The sequence below is a fragment of the Salmo salar genome, chromosome 04 (genome assembly GCF_965601325.2).
Source record: "Salmo salar chromosome 04, fSalSal1, whole genome shotgun sequence".
Classification (NCBI taxonomy): domain Eukaryota; kingdom Metazoa; phylum Chordata; class Actinopteri; order Salmoniformes; family Salmonidae; genus Salmo; species Salmo salar.
The window spans coordinates 49,499,047-49,514,809 of record NC_138294.1 but is presented as its reverse complement, the minus strand read 5'-3'; the positions used below and the strand labels follow the sequence as shown (position 1 = coordinate 49,514,809).

Genomic DNA, 15,763 nt, shown 5'->3' with positions numbered 1-15,763 from the left:
CCACTGGTGTGGTGCATACGTTGGATTAATCTACTGAACGTATGCGTCAAACTGTATGCGTTGATGGCCTCACAGAAATGGTATCGGAAAGTGAATATTGAACTTTTGTTGCACATATTCAGATGATACTGCATACCATTTTAAGCAAATCCCCTGTCAATGTGATTGAGGCGTTAGGTCGCGTACCCCCGCTCAGACGTAGCATGCATCAACCAATTGTTGCGTGGCACGTCATTGACTGAGTCAGCGAGTGACAGTTTGATATAACATATGTGGTTAGTTGATATGTAAAATACCCATCCAGGTGTTGTAACGCCTCAATCACACCGACAGTGTTAATTAATTTTGGTACACCAAAAGTACTTTCATTTCCAATGGAACGCTGTGTTTGCTTTGCATTGCATTGGCAGTGCGTTCTGTGTGGTGCATACGTTAGATTTATCGAAAGTATGCAAAAGCTGTATGCGCAGATGGCTTAACAGAAATGGTAGCAGAAGGTGTATGTTGTACATCTAGATGATGCTGCATACCATTTTGCACAAAGACACTGTCGGTGTGATCAAGGTGTAAAATCTGTCATGCGACAGCAACGCCTAGACAGAGGAACGCGACCTCAAACTGTTTTGTCCCTGTTGTATAACTGCTATACTAGCAGTTCTCAGCGTCAATGTTAGCACGGTATGAGGCCAAAGTTTACAATACTGCAACGCTAGCCAGCAAAAACTATAAACTACTAGGAAAAAATTTAGCAAACTTGTATAATAATTAATCTCCGCGATTGTCATTGTAGGTGTTCATCGAAGCCGATGAAAGTCCATGAAATCTGAATTACAGCCAAGTCACTGTGCTGCTATCGACAGTTGACTGGAATCCACACGAGATCTGTTCTGTGAGCATTGCATACTCAGATTATCAAATCATACTAGTTGATTTGTTCTCAATCAAAGCAATTAAGTAATTCAGGGAAATTATTATTTGTGCAGGTGACAGTCTGACGCGAATAATCCACATCAACGACTGTATATAATTGTGCATCTGTCCAGTGTTGCACCTAACCAATTTTACATTAACAGATAATGCCTTTGGCTCGGGCGTTTTTCCGTTTACATGGCTATTTGCAACCCATATCGAAAACACAGGCTCCTTTGGTCTCCCGACTCATACGGACCCAGAATGAAGTGAAGTATTGGCAGTATACTGCTGCTCCACAGTCGACGAGTTGTCACTGGCAACTTCAGGAAGAATGCCTTGGTGAGTGTCTTGACATTAGTTTTTTTTAAATCTGCGCTTCCCTTTACCAAAGGCGATGATTATTTGGGATTTAATTCGCACTAGCTTCCTATGTGTTTGTTATTGAAGTTCAAGTTGTTCATATCAAATACCATTTTATTCGTCACGTACTTAGTCCACACCTGTTGTTTACGATCAGTGAAACTGCTTATGGGCACTTCCTAACACGGAACCCAAACCGTCTGCGCGCGTGCGCTATCGTGCATACATTTATTTTGTCCCCCTACACCAAACGCGATCACGACACGCAGGTTAAAATATGAAAACAAACTCTGAACCAATGACAATATTTTGCGGACAGGTCGAAAAGCATTAAACATGTATGGCTAGCTAATTTGTCCTATTTAGCTAGCTTGTTGTTGCTAGCTAATTTGTCCTGGGATATAAACATTGAGTTGTTATTTTACCTGAAATGCACAAGGTCCTCTACTCCGACAATTAATCCACACATAAAACGGCCAACCGAATCGTTTGTAGTCATCTCTCCTCCTTCCAGGCTTTTTCATCTTTGAACTTATATGGTGATCCATCTAAACTTTCATAGTATTACCACTACGACCTGCAAAACAGTTTGTCTTTCAATCACCCACGTGGGTATAACAATGCGGAGATGGCCCGTGGGTACCTGCTTCTATAAACCAATGAGGAGATGGGAGAGGCAGGACTTTCAGTGCAATCTACGTCAGAAATATAAATTAGTTATATTTTAGCCCTTGGCATCGCAGAAGCTCGTTGGTGTGCGCGAGCAGTGTGGGTGCAATAATTGAATAACATGGATTTCTAAATTTATTTTGCGACGCACGCGACGTGTCCGGTCTGGTCAGCATGTTACAATGCAGAGAGAAAGAAAATAGAGAAATAATAAAAAAGTAAATCACGTAATAATAGATACACAATGAGTACCAATAACTTGGCTATATACCAGGGGTACGAGGTAGAGGTAGATATGTACATATATACTGAACAAAAATACAAACGCAACGATTTTACGGAGTTACAGTTTATATAAGAAAATCAGTCCATTGAAATAAATAAATGAGGCCCTAATCTATGGATTTCACATGATTGGGCAGGGATGCAGCAATGGGTGGGCCTAGGAGGGCATAGGCCACCCACTTGGGAGCCAGGCCCATTTACAGGGGAGCCAGGCCCACCCACAGGGGAACCAGGCCCAGCCAATCAGGTTGAGTCTTTTCCCCACAAAAGGGCTTTATTTCATACAGAAATACTCCTCAGTTTCACCAGCTGTCCGGGTGGCTGGTCTCAGACGATCCTGCAGGTGAAGAAGCCAGATGTGGAGGTCCTGGGCTGGCGCGGTTACACATGGTGTACGGCTGTGAGGCCGGTTGGACGTGCTGCAAATTCGCAAAAATTATGTTGAAGGCGGCTTATGGTAGAGAAATTAACATTAAATGATCTGGCAAAAGTTCTGGTGGACATTCCTGCAGTCACCAGGCTGATTGCACGCTCCCTCAAAACTTGAGACATCTGTGCAGTTTTGTCACACAACACAATGGCACATTTTAGAGTGGCCTTTAATTGTCCCCAGCACAAGGTGCACCTGTGTAATGATCATTCTGTTTAATCAGCTTCTTAATATGCCACACCTGGCAGGTAGATGGATTATCTTGGCAAAAGAGAAATTTTCACTAACAGGGATGTAAACAAATGTATGCACTACATTTCAGAGAAATAAGGCTTTTTTGAGTATGGAACATTTCTGGGATCTTTTATTTTAGCTCATAAAACATGTGACCAACACTTTACATGTTGCGTTTATATTTGTGTTCAGTATAACTAGGAATAAAGTGACAGATAGTAAACAGTAGCAGCACTATATGTGATGAGTCAAAAAAGGTTGTTCGAAAAGGGGTCAATGCAGTCGTATGGCTTGAGGGTAGATGCTGTTTAGGGTCCTTTTGGTTCCAGACTTGGTGCATCTCTACCGCTTGTCGTGCGATCGCAAAGAGAACAGCCTATGATGACCTCTATACCAGTGGGTCTGGATGGCATGGAGCTCAGCTACAGTGATGTACTGGGTAGCACCTACCCTCTGTAGCGCCTTGCCAAGTTGTCATACCAAGTGCTGATGCGGCCAGTCAAAATGCTCTCAACGGTGCAGCTGCAGAACCTTTTGAGGATCTGAGAGCCCATGCCAAGTCTTTTCAGCCTCGTGTTACTTGAGAACCAATGTTGGACTTTCAAATCAAAGTTTATTTGTCACGTGCGCCGAATACAACCGGTGTAGACCTTACAGTGAAATGCTTACTTACAGGCTCTAACCAATAGTGCAAAAAAGGTATTAGGTGAACAATAGGTAAGTAAAGAAATAAAAACAACAGTAAAAAGACAGTGAAAAACAGTAGCGAGGTGCGTACAGTAGCAGGCTGTAAAAGTAGTGAGGCTACATACAGGCACCGGTTAGTCAGGCTGATTGAGGTAGTATGTACATGTAGATATGGTTAAAGTGACTATGCATATATGATGAACAGAGAATAGCAGTAGCGTAAAGAGGGGTTGGTGGGTGGCGGGACACAATGCAGATAGCCCGGCTAGCCAATGTGCGGGAGCACTGGTTGGTCGGGCCAATTGAGGTAGTATGTACATGAATGTATAGTTCAAGTGACTGTGCATATATGATAAACAGAGAGTAGCAGCATCGTAAAAGAGGGGTTGGGGGGGGTGGCACACAATGCAAATAGTCCGGGTAGTCATTTGATTACCTGTTCAGGAGTCTTATGGCTTGGGGGTAAAAACTGTTGAGAAGCCTTTTTGTCCTAGACTTGGCACTCCGGTACCGCTTGCCATGCGGTAGTAGAGAGAACAGTCTATGACTGGGGTGGCTGGGATCTTTGACAATTTTTATGGCCTTCCTCTGACACCGCCTGGTGTAGAGGTCCTGGATGGCAGGCAGCTTAGCCCCAGTGATGTACTGGGCCGTACGCACTACCCTCTGTAGTGCCTTGCGGTCGGAGGCCGAGCAATTGCCGTACCAGGCAGTGATGCAACCAGTCAGGCTGTTGCAGATGTAGAACCTTTTGAGGATCTCAGGACCCATGCCAAAACGTTTTAGTTTCCTGAGGGGGAATAGGCTTTGTCGTGCCCTCTTCACGACTGTCTTGGTGTGTTTGGACCATTCTAGTTTGTTGGTGATGTGGACACCAAGGAACTTGAAGCTCTCAACCTGCTCCACTACAGCCCCGTCGATGAGAATGAGGATGTACTCGGTCCAATGTTGGACTTTAATCTGGTACATTGGTTAGAACAGTGTCTGGACCTGACACTTGACTAGGCCAGTTTCCATATTATACGCTAATATTTACTTGTAAATCTAACATTTGAATCTTCAGAGCTCAGCTATGGAGGACTTGTGATGCACTTTGACTATGTGTGGCTACGGGATCATTGCCGCTCTGCCTCCTGCTACAACAGCAAGACCAACCAGAGGAACCTAGATACATCACATGTGGAGCTGAACATATGTCCCACCAACACCAGGGTGGATGATGAGAATCTCTTCCTCACATGTAAGTCTTGGTTTGAAGATTGCTTTTCTCAACTAAGAGAAGCCCACATTGTGAAGTAGCCTGGAACTTGACCACTGCCAAACCTGAGATAGTTACTTCATTGTTCAGGGAGACCTTTGTCTCTTGTAAAAGGCTATAATAACATACTGTAGACAGTGCAGAAATTGCTACCATATGATTTATTTTACACTGTAACCATTATATCCCTTACTCTGGGTGCAATCAGTAATTTCATTTGAGGTCGTATATCTAGGTCTGTTTGATGTCGTCACAAACTCTAAATCCATTGCCAGTCATTTGATGTTTTTTATTTCGGCCCATTTTCTTTTTGGCAGCACTGTGATATATGCACCTATTGCTACTCATCATTCATTTGAACAGTTATTGAATGTATAATAGAAGGAATTGACTTTGATTTGTGTACCCCAGGGCCCGATGGTCATGTGACAAAGTACAACCTGAGTTGGCTGGCTCAGAACAGCTATGAGGGACAGAAGCAGAGTGCCATGCAGCCACGCATCATCTGGAACTCAGACATCTATGCCAATGCCAAGGTGTCCTCTGCCAATTGGGACAAGTTTATGACCTGTGATGATGAACTGAAGAAGTTCCTTAGGAACTTTCTGCTGTATGGCATTGCTTTTGTGGAGGGTGTCCCACCAACTGTTGAGGCCACAGAGACGGTTACCCAGAGAGTCAGCCTCATCAGGTACTGGCCTCTTAGGGAATGAGAAGGGGGTGTTCAGGGGTCTTAAAAGTAGCTGCATACCACCCACCACAATACATGCAGACAGAAATGGTTTTAGAATGGGAGATTATTTAATAAGGGTTAGCTTGTTACAATGCTTGTGTTACAAAGCAACAGTGCTTTTTTGAATTGTTTTATTTGACCTTTGTTTAACTAGGCAAGTCAGTTAAGAACAAATTCTTATTAACAATGATGGCCTAGGAACAGTGGGTTAACTGCATTGTTCAGGGGCAGAATGACAGATTTTTAATTTGTCAGCTCGGGGATTCAATCTACCAACCTTTCGGTTACTAGCCCAACACTCTAACCACTAGGCTACCTGCTACAGGGAAGATGTTGGTTTCCTAAACAACAAGCCCTTGATACTTTTGCCAAGTGAACATGCACAACAAACTTTTCTCAGCACTTAGAATGGAGTGTGGATTTGTCAAACAGGAGAAGAGAGAGTAGTGGTACTGCCTTCTCATTAATCCACCATGTTCATTAAGGACTCCATAGGTGGTGTGGTTTTGAAGTTTCCAATGCCTGAACCAGCACACTAATCCCTCTTTATACTAGACTCTAATTTGGGGTGACGAGGAGGGAAGGGAGGGAGGAAGCAGTGTGTTAGAAGAAATGCATTGCACATGGTTGCCAGATGAGGCCATGTTCTTCTTCTAGTCCAGTAACAATATTTGGTCATCAGAAGTAATCGCCCTCCTTCTGACACCCCAAAGAAACAAAAGATAACTATTTGGAGTAAAGTTGCCATTATAAACCTGTTTGAATTGTTCTTGTATAATGTTGTCGATATTATTTTTGAGACGGCAGACTGTACTTTGTGTTTTCATTCCTGTTTCCTATTAGGGAGACTATGTATGGCAAGATGTGGAACTTCACTTCAGATTTCTCCCGAGGAGACACTGCCTACACCAAACTGGCCCTGGACCGTCACACAGACACCTCATACTTCCAGGAGCCTTGTGGGTATGTATTCAGAAGATGTTCACACACGGATGGGTGTTAATTGTTTGAGTTATCATGGCAGGTCAATTTAGCATGGCAACACACATGCTGATCTGTATCTTGGTTAGGTTGAGATTCCTCTTCAGATGCAGACACGTTAGACATCTATGTAGGTTATTGTGTTAGGTGATTACAATGATGTGGTCCTCTGTAGCTGAGTTGGGAGAGCATGGCGCTTGCTATGCCAGGATAGTGGGTTCGATTCCCGGGACCACCCATACTTTAAATGTATGCACGCATGACTGTAAGTCACTTAGGATAAAAGCGTCTGCTAAATGGAATATATATTGTTAGTAAAATGGACAGTTGTAACAACAGGTTCAGCATTGTGAAACAGGCCATTCCTTTTGGAAGCTGCAGTTTGACACTTTCATTAACTGATAAGATGCAAGCCAGATGCACATTGCTATGCCACAGATTTCTTGAATCTTGATAAAACAAGCTATAGTACACTGTGATAGGCTCCACCTTGGTGTCCCATGACATGACAGGGCAATACGCCATCTACTGGGCATTGCATGACATCATGTGACTTACTTTGATGCCATTGACTTTGATTTACAGGATCCAAGTGTTCCATTGCCTTAAACACGAGGGAACGGGAGGAAGAACACTACTCGTGGATGGATTCTATTCTGCAGACCAAGTGCTCCAGAAGACGCCTGACAACTTTGAGCTGTTAGCACGGGTGCCTATCAAGCACGAGTACATTGAAAATGTCAGCGACCACCGCAACCACATGATCGGCATTGGCCCTGTGCTCAACGTGTATCCCTGGAACAACGAGGTGTACATGATCCGGTCTGTTTTCATTTGAGATGTGAATGTCTCCCTGAATGTCATGCTTTAAACATATCTTCCAACGTCATTCTAGGCCATACAACCTCTAACCAATATTTGTTAGCTATTAATTCACAACGTTGTACACATTTGAGAAATGCTACACCCCATCAATATGAATTAAGTCCTTTGGGAAGGTTCTTTGTGGAAAGCTCAGGATCTGTTGCTCATAATAAAAATAATAGTGCATACAGCGTAACACTTGTTAATCCAGAGCTAGATCCTTTGAGATCAATGTTATGAATATTTAATCTGATATTGAGGATTAATATGGTGTCACCTCCTGCTTGGTTGCCTCTCTCACAGATACAATAACTACGACCGGGCAGTCATAAACACTATCCCCCATGATGTTGTCAAGCGATGGTATGTGGCTCACAGAGAGTTGACCACAGAGCTGAGGAAGCCAGAGAATGAGTTGTGGGTCAAACTGAAGCCTGGAAAGGTAAGGAAAAAGAGGTGCCTTTTCATTGATCTAGCCAGAAAGGATTCATCACTACATGTTGATATAAGAGGGGGGTGGGGACATTCTGAAACCAGGATTGGGTTTCAGGGGATGGGTAAAGTCCTACAAAATCGTACACAAACAATACAGTATGTTCCCTCTTTTTCCGGTAGGTTCTCTTCATTGATAACTGGCGTGTCATGCATGGTCGGGAGTCCTTCACAGGCCTGCGGCAACTGTGTGGCTGCTACCTGACTAGAGATGACGTCTTGAACATTGCCCGCTCCCTGGGTCTGCAGGCCTGAGTGAAGAAGAGTCTCCAACCCTTCCAGCCAAAAGCTGCAGTATTTTGGAGATAAAACCTGCAGCCCTGCTTCTTCAGAATACCATATTATTAAATCAAATCAACAACAAAAAAATCACAGGTGCCGAATACAACAAGCCCTTAACCAACAATGAAGTTCAAGAAATAGAGTTAAGAAAATATTTACTAAATAAAATAAAGTTAAAAAAATGCAATCAAAAAGTCAATGTAAATAGTCCGGGTTGCCATTTGATTAATTGTTCAGCAGTCTATGGCTTGGGCGGTAGAAGCTGTTAAGGAGCCTTATGATCCTAGACTTGGCGTCCCAGTACCGTTTGCCGTGCGGTAGCATAGAGAACAGTCTATGACTTGGGTGACAAGAGTCTTTGACAATTTTTAAGTGTTTAAGTCAAGAACATGGACTGTGATCTGCATTATGCATGCATATGCTCTTGTCACAACAACAATCATCTTTTGAACTGGAACTTAACATATTGAGGTGTTTTAACATATTGGCTTTGTTTTAGGGATTAGTTTCTAATCTTAAATTATTTTAGTATGTCTCAAACACTACATAGCACTTTTACCAGACATTTAATTTTTGATTCATGTATTTAGGAACTTTTGCCTTGTATACATGCTGAAATAAATGTGATTTTTCAATACATTTCTTTCCTGATTTCTATTGGGTGGCTATCTTATTTTGTCATGCCCAGACAGACTGACATGCATTAAAACGTATCCAGCATCAAAGGAAAATACAGGTGAGTTATTTTGTATGAGTGTCATGCATTCTTTTATAGTTTAATGGTGTCATGTTATCACAAAATGTTAAACTCTAGTTAGTACAATGTCCTTTTTTCCGTTCTGGTGATTCTAGAATGAACTATCGCGTGACTTGTTTGGGAGGTAGCGCTTTTTCCTAAAAAGTCATGCGCATTGAACACACGTGTCCCCCTCAGTCTCATTGCACACCGAAGATGGCGGACGTTGAAAGTAAGTGGCCTGCAGCCCGTCTTTGCACAGCCTAATAGTACTATTTATCTAGCTAGCTACAAGTGCTATGCAGTGTGAGGTGTTTGAACTATATGTAGCTAGTTACGAGGTTTATTTACTTGGAAATCGTTTCATGTTTTTAGCAGCACTGCTGCAACCTCAACATGGAGGCATGATCAAATAGGCGGCCACGTTCGCAATAGCCTTTGCTGACCTAGTGTAAACAGTGTGACTATCCAACTAGCTAGGTCTATGGCATATTTATTTACCTGCGTATGCTCCCAGGTGGTTTTGCAATCTTGCCGATTTTTTTTCAGAAAAATGGCCAGCTAACTTTAGTTAGCTTAGCAAGTCGTCATAAGTAACTAACCGTAGTAAGCTGCAAGTAGATGAATATAAACTACTTTCAGTTAACTAGCTGGTTAATTTTGCATATCCGAGTTATGTGGCTGTACAAATTGCTGTGACCGCTGGCATAGTACCTCGTTTGGTAAAATTGGCCGTAAAGGCCGATTTTTTTTTTTACCATGTGCAGGCCATGTCGGCCACGTGGGTGCGCCTTACCAAATCCAGTGTGGGCTTCCAAAGATGGATGACTTGGAACTACCGATAATTCTTACTCGTTATATAAAGATTTCTTTGTGGTCTAAAATAGCTCACAATATTGGTATGCGTATGGAGACGACATCTGTTATAAACCACCACCTCTGAAAACGGGGGATCCCCCTGTAGATAAATGTCATGCCAATGGAACGAAAATTGTAGTGGATAGTAACGTGTGTATCCCTTTGTTTTTGCTTTCAAGTGAACTCTGCCAAAAAACAGAAGAAGAAGAAGGAAAAGACAGTTGCTGATGATGAAGTTGGGGTAAGTCCGTATTATAATTGTTATGATCCAGTTGGCTGAAAGCTTCTCACTGTTAGAGATTCAAATGGTATGAAAATGGTAGTGTACATTTTCCTAAATGTATATTTTTTTTACAGGATATTCAGGAGAGTGGTGATTTCCTCATCAAACCAGAGTCCAAAGTTGCCAGTCTGGACACATCTCAGTGGCCATTGCTGTTGAAAGTGAGTTTGGCTTTTCTTTGCGCTTGTCATCTATCTGTAGAAGCAGGATGCTGTAACTGAAGTGATGAACTTGTTTATCCATTCGCTGAGTGCTGCTGGGCCCTAGCATTGCAGCCTCCTGTGTCTGTTCTTGACTCAGGGGGTTCAGCGGCCTGACTCTATGCTTTTGTCCCCAGTGTTCTACTGGGGTAACTGTTGGGGGCAGGTGTGCTGGTGCATGTGTCAAGGGCCCGGCCACAACTAAGACGAGCATAAACTCCTGATCACATGCACGTCCCTTTGCGGTTACATTTAGTTATTTGTAGCTATAACTAGTTTGTTTAATTCTAAGTCATTGTTTTGCAGAATTTTGACAAACTCAACATCAGGACAGCTCACTACACACCCTTGCCAAATGGCTCGAACCCTTTGAAGAGGAACATTCAGGATTATGTCCGGTAACCCTCGGTCCTTAATAATTTCCTTCTGTGTCAAAATTTTTTATGAGGCCACATGATGAATGTAAATAGATTGCACTAGCACTATGTGCAAAGATGACTTCTTATCTATCACCCTTGTCTGATGGCTCTACGTGGATGCATTTGAAAGTATTGATGTCTTGTCTGTGATTTCATTTTGCTCCTCTTCTCTAACGCCATGTCGATCCATGTGATGTGCAGGACAGGCTTCATCAACTTGGACAAGCCTGCAAATCCCTCCTCTCATGAGGTGGTGGCCTGGATCCGACGTATCCTGCGAGTGGAGAAGACTGGCCACAGTGGCACCCTGGACCCCAAGGTGACAGGCTGCCTCATTGTGTGTGTGGACCGAGCCACACGACTGGTCAAGTCCCAGCAGAGTGCAGGTGAGTCACCTTGTAAACTCAACCCCTTCCTGCTCTGACTGTTTACCTCCTGCTGGTTATGTAAACACATTAAGATTGGCCACTCCTTACTACTCTTCTGCCGTCTGTTTCAGGCAAAGAGTATGTGGGAATTGTTCGGCTGCACAATGCTATTGAGAATGAGCACACACTTGCTAGGGTAAGTTAACTTGCTAAGATAAGACAAACTAACATGGCGTAGCATTATAATTTAACTGTAAAATTGTACTTTTTCATATGAAGGTTTTTGACGTGGATGTGAGATGATGAATGTGTTTATCCATTCTCTGAGTGCTTGCTAGGGTCCTGCTGTCTCTGTGGTGCTCATGTCTGTTTTAGCCATGAGTGTCTGCTGTGCCCGTCTCCACTCTGCCACCTCGGTGTTCTACTGGGGCAGCTTGTTGTGGAGACGGAGGCAGGACTGGAGGGCCCTGCCATAACAAAGACGAGTTGACACACCTGATCACACATTAGAAAGGAAATGGGTGATATACCTGTGTTGTGGGCGGTCATGGTTAATCCAACACTTCTTTTTTTATTTTTTATTTAGGGAATTGAAACCCTCACAGGTGCTTTGTTCCAGCGACCACCTCTCATCGCAGCCGTTAAGCGCCAGTTGAGAGTTAGGACCGTTTATGAAAGCAAACTCATCGAGTACGACCCAGAGAGGAGATTGGGTAAGGAATCGAATGCATTATTTTCTCATACTCGGGGGGGGGGAATGCAGTACTTTAATACATTAAATTACAATTCAATATCATTAAAGTAGAAGCTGTTAGCATAGAGATAATAACCTAACCGTGCTTGTTACAGGTATTTTCTGGGTGAGCTGCGAGGCTGGGACCTACATCAGGACTCTGTGTGTCCACCTGGGGCTCCTCCTGGGTGTTGGTGGTCAGATGCAGGAGCTGAGGAGAGTTCGCTCTGGTGTTCTGGGAGAGAGGGTGAGTCTCACATCTTTCTCAATCCTTTGGCTGCGTTTTGTCAGTGGTTAAATTGAAGTCCAAAGTGTTGAGTTCGGCTCTGGGCCTCTCCCCAGTCCCGGTAATTATTCATTGGCACAGAAATGGCATAGTGGCTCTGAGTAGGAAGTAGACATGCCCAGCCACTTGATTCCACTCTAGCCAACATGTTATGGAAATGATATTTAGGCCTGTGTCATGTATTTTAGAAACATTCAATGTTGGAACTTGTTCTCTGCAGGACAACCTGGTGACCATGCACGATGTGCTGGATGCTCAGTGGCAGTATGACCACAACAAGGACGAGACGTACCTGCGCAGAGTCATCTACCCGCTAGAGAAGCTTCTGGTGTCGCACAAACGTTTGGTCATGAAAGACAGTGCAGTGAGTTATTGATTTCGGCCTTTTAATTGATAGTCTGGGTGTCATTTTCAAACTGACCTTGTTTAGAGGACTGAACATGTCTTTAAATAAACTGTGTGGTTTATTTTCTCCCCAGGTCAATGCGATCTGCTATGGAGCGAAGATAATGTTGCCTGGTGTCCTACGATATGAGGATGGCATCGAGATGAACCAAGATATTGTGGTGATAACGACCAAAGGAGAGGCCATTTGTATAGGTGAGCAATAGAAATATGCTGTTCTGCAAAGCAATCGGAAGGTTTTCCCAAAAGGCCACATGATGATCTCATAGGCGGCATTAGCGCTTTGTGCAAAGATGACCTATTATCTATCACCCTTGACTGATGGCTTTGAAAAACCACATATTCTCCATATACATGTTTTATGTTCGCGTCTCACGTCTCCCCCTTTGATTTTTCAGCTACTGCCCTCATGACTACTGCAGTGATCTCCACGTGTGACCACGGTGTCGTGGCCAAGATCAAGAGGGTCATCATGGAACGCGACACCTACCCCCGCAAGTGGGGCTTGGGGCCCAAGGTAACGCCTCTTGTGCAAGCTATTGGAAGTCTTCCCGTTTTACAACTTTACGCTTTTAGTGCACATTGTTGTTCTTCTTCGTACTAGTAAGATTCTGATTTGTAATGAACAGGCCAGCCAGAAGAAGATGATGATCCAGAAGGGTCTGCTGGACAAACGCGGCAAAGCCAACGACAGCACTCCATCAGACTGGAAGGATGGCTACGTAGATTACAGGTGTGAAGCCAGTCTAATAGGAGCTTGATGGAGCAGTGTGACGTTGAAACCTACATGCATGTTGTGATTCTAGCCAGCAGACAGTTATCCCTTTCTGGTCTTCCCCATGGTCTCTGAGGGAGTCAGTCTGCAACATCAACTCTCATAGCTCAGCAGACGTCTGGTCATCCATTCTGCATGTCTGGCAGCTGAGCTGTGTGAACATGCATAGCTATTATTTCCCACCCATGTGGGTGAACTTGTGAGGAACTTGATGACTAGTTTGTGGATGTAGGTGCATTTGTAAATTAAATAAGGAATGCGTCTGATACAGAGTGACATGTTGCCTTCTCATTTTCAGTGCGTCCAAGCCCAAGGCTGAAGAAACCGGCAATGGGGACGCAAAGGTATGCTAACATAAGTTTCTACTCGGGTATTGATAGATCTTTTTTTTATGGCCACAGGAGGCTGCTGAGGGGAGAATGGCTCATAATAATGTCTGGAACGGAGCAATGGAATGGCATCAAACACATGGAAACCATGTGTTTGATACCTTCCACTAATTCCGCTCCAGTCATTACCACGACCCCGTTCTCGCCAATTAAGGTGCCACCAACCTCCTGTGGTATTGGCACATGCCAAATAAGCAGTTTATTCCACAAAAATTAAGCTCATGAGATGGACCAAATGACAATTTCTCAATCTTTCAGAGGAAGAGGGAAGACAGCGATAGTGATGCTGCGGCAGCCTCTGCACCTTCCACTCCATCGGCAGACGACCCCAAGAAGAAGAAGGAGAAGAAAAAGAAAGGGAAAAAGCAAAAACTAGAGGAGCCAGCAGCAGAGGAGGAGCCAGCAGCAGAGGAGGAGCCAGCAGCAGAGGAGGAGCCAGCAGCAGAGGAGGAGCCAGCAGCAGAGGAGGAGCCAGCAGCAGAGACAGAAGGAGAGGTGGGTTTCTGCTGCTGGCCAGACTGGACAGCTGTATAACCTTGTGGCTATAGATCAATTCTGGTCGTAGCAAGGGACATACTGACCTCGTGTTTTTCGGCAGTAGTTTCTCAGTAACTATATTGGTAATGTACAGTGAGTTAATGTGCCATGCCTGCTAGTGCACAACCAGTGCAGACAGTTATCCCTTTCCAACCTGCCTGTGGCTTCAGAGGGAGTCAGTCTGCTACATTATTGGGGGTGTGAGTCTTTCGAGCATGTGAACATCCGATCATGTTGGTTCCTTACATCTTCCACATCTACTTTGTTAGCAAGTCGCTACAGCCAACATGCACTTAAACTGCAGAGAGCATTTTCACTTAGAACTTTGAATTGCTTTAAACATTTACCCAAAGAATAACAAATCTCCTTATGCGCAGGTGGGCGAGAGTGCCAAGAAGAAAAAGAAGAAGAAGAAGAAGAAGGAAGTGGATGCAGAAGCGGAGTGAAGAGCTTATGGACAATGAAAGGACCATAGAACATGAGGGTCAGAATGAGTGCCTGCAGATATTTATCCTACAGATGCAACAGGTGCTGAAGAGGCAGCAGGCTGGGCAAGAACCGAGTATAATGTTTTTTGTTTTGTTAATCTGTCCAGAATGGCCACACATGGATAATCATAAGGGACTAGTCTTATGATCGTACGGTTGTGACATCTCAACTAGAGCCCTGCACAGGTATGAATTTTAAGCTAGAGCCATTCAGGCCCTACCCATGCCTGCGACATACCTGGGACTTTCAGGCCTTTACCCTACCCAGGCCTGATTGCTGCTTCCAAATGTAAAACCTGGCCCTACCTGAAATCAGAAGTAACTTCCTCTGTTAATAAATCCGTTAGCTACTTCTATCTGTCACTCAGTCCCTGGGCACAGGCAGCTGTCTCTACCTGCACTCTGAATGTCCACAACAGCAGCTCCACGAAGGCTTCTCTGCTCAATGACCGAGACATGTTAAGTACTTCTGTCACTCTAAACTCCAACTCGAGGAACATTTATTTTCTGTGAAATAAATCTCTTCGGTCTTTATTTGCGGTTGAAGTACTGACACCGTGTTATGACTTTAGTCTGATATGACTAATGCGCAGCAGAGCACGAGCAAGTGGCCCAGCTTAAATGTTAGTGATCAATTTAGTGATAACCGTACCCTAGTTAATTTATGGGGGGGAAACACAGGCCCTAACCTGACGTATAATGTCGTGGTAGCAGAGCCCTAATTTCAACCATCCCTGTATGACCTTGTTTTTGTACTCAAATTTAGTTTTTACACGTTTTAACTACTGTCCCTATGTGGACATTAGTTTTCTCTGGGCGTACCCTCAACAGTGTGAAATGCCATTGGCGTTTTTTCTTTTATATTGTACTGTAAATACAAATGAGCTGTTATCATAAATTGTCATTTGAAATGAAATGGTTTTTGTTATGCTGCCTTTGTCCTTTCTACCCAGTTTCTAGGATCTGAGGCCATTTTCTGCAGTATAATGACTTCAAGGGGGAGAGGTAGAATAATTAATTGAATTTCGTATTCAGAAGTACTTTTCACACCAACTGCCGTTGAAACACGACCAGTAAGTAATATGGTGTAGGAGGGAAA

General features: G+C 43.7%; 2 protein-coding genes and 4 non-coding genes across 8 annotated transcripts; all 6 read left to right on the top strand.

Annotated features, from left to right (window-relative positions):
- The first annotated feature begins 834 nt into the window (after positions 1-834).
- Positions 835-8,824, top strand: LOC106603194 (trimethyllysine dioxygenase, mitochondrial). The gene is made up of 7 exons (XM_014196518.3): positions 835-1,251; positions 4,641-4,817; positions 5,247-5,526; positions 6,412-6,531; positions 7,135-7,371; positions 7,717-7,855; positions 8,029-8,824. Exons 1-7 carry the CDS (start codon positions 1,077-1,079, stop codon positions 8,158-8,160), a joined length of 1,260 nt encoding a protein of 419 aa, XP_014051993.1. The 5' UTR covers positions 835-1,076; the 3' UTR covers positions 8,161-8,824.
- Positions 8,825-9,072: 248 nt separating this feature from the next.
- dkc1 (dyskeratosis congenita 1, dyskerin) lies at positions 9,073-15,580 on the top strand. 3 transcript variants are annotated; one of them, XM_082973750.1, is made up of 16 exons: positions 9,073-9,155; positions 9,961-10,022; positions 10,139-10,225; positions 10,571-10,662; positions 10,885-11,069; positions 11,183-11,247; positions 11,638-11,764; positions 11,901-12,031; positions 12,291-12,434; positions 12,550-12,670; positions 12,874-12,992; positions 13,105-13,208; positions 13,549-13,594; positions 13,898-14,086; positions 14,123-14,134; positions 14,554-15,580. In XM_082973750.1, exons 1-16 carry the CDS (start codon positions 9,092-9,094, stop codon positions 14,620-14,622), a joined length of 1,617 nt encoding a protein of 538 aa, XP_082829876.1. In that variant the 5' UTR covers positions 9,073-9,091; the 3' UTR covers positions 14,623-15,580.
- LOC123742598 (small nucleolar RNA SNORD17) lies at positions 10,282-10,492 on the top strand. The gene has a single exon (XR_006769751.1). It is a non-coding gene; the product is annotated as a small nucleolar RNA SNORD17 (small nucleolar RNA).
- LOC123742645 (small nucleolar RNA SNORD83) lies at positions 10,713-10,792 on the top strand. The gene has a single exon (XR_006769795.1). It is a non-coding gene; the product is annotated as a small nucleolar RNA SNORD83 (small nucleolar RNA).
- On the top strand, positions 11,346-11,554 carry LOC123742599 (small nucleolar RNA SNORD17). The gene has a single exon (XR_006769752.1). It is a non-coding gene; the product is annotated as a small nucleolar RNA SNORD17 (small nucleolar RNA).
- Positions 12,725-12,802, top strand: LOC123742643 (small nucleolar RNA SNORD83). Its single transcript, XR_006769793.1, has one exon. It is a non-coding gene; the product is annotated as a small nucleolar RNA SNORD83 (small nucleolar RNA).
- Positions 15,581-15,763: the final 183 nt, after the last annotated feature.

Coding starts and splice junctions, on each gene's coding strand:
- LOC106603194 (XM_014196518.3), top strand. CDS start 1,077: ATGCCTTTGGCTCGGGCGTTTTTCCGTTTACATGGCTATTTGCAACCC. Junction 1,252..4,640: donor ACTTCAGGAAGAATGCCTTG/GTGAGTGTCTTG, acceptor TTGAATCTTCAG/AGCTCAGCTATGGAGGACTT. Junction 5,527..6,411: donor CAGAGAGTCAGCCTCATCAG/GTACTGGCCTCT, acceptor GTTTCCTATTAG/GGAGACTATGTATGGCAAGA.
- dkc1 (XM_045716206.2), top strand. CDS start 9,092: ATGCGCATTGAACACACGTGTCCCCCTCAGTCTCATTGCACACCGAAG. Junction 11,070..11,182: donor CAAGTCCCAGCAGAGTGCAG/GTGAGTCACCTT, acceptor CGTCTGTTTCAG/GCAAAGAGTATGTGGGAATT. Junction 12,993..13,104: donor AGTGGGGCTTGGGGCCCAAG/GTAACGCCTCTT, acceptor TGTAATGAACAG/GCCAGCCAGAAGAAGATGAT.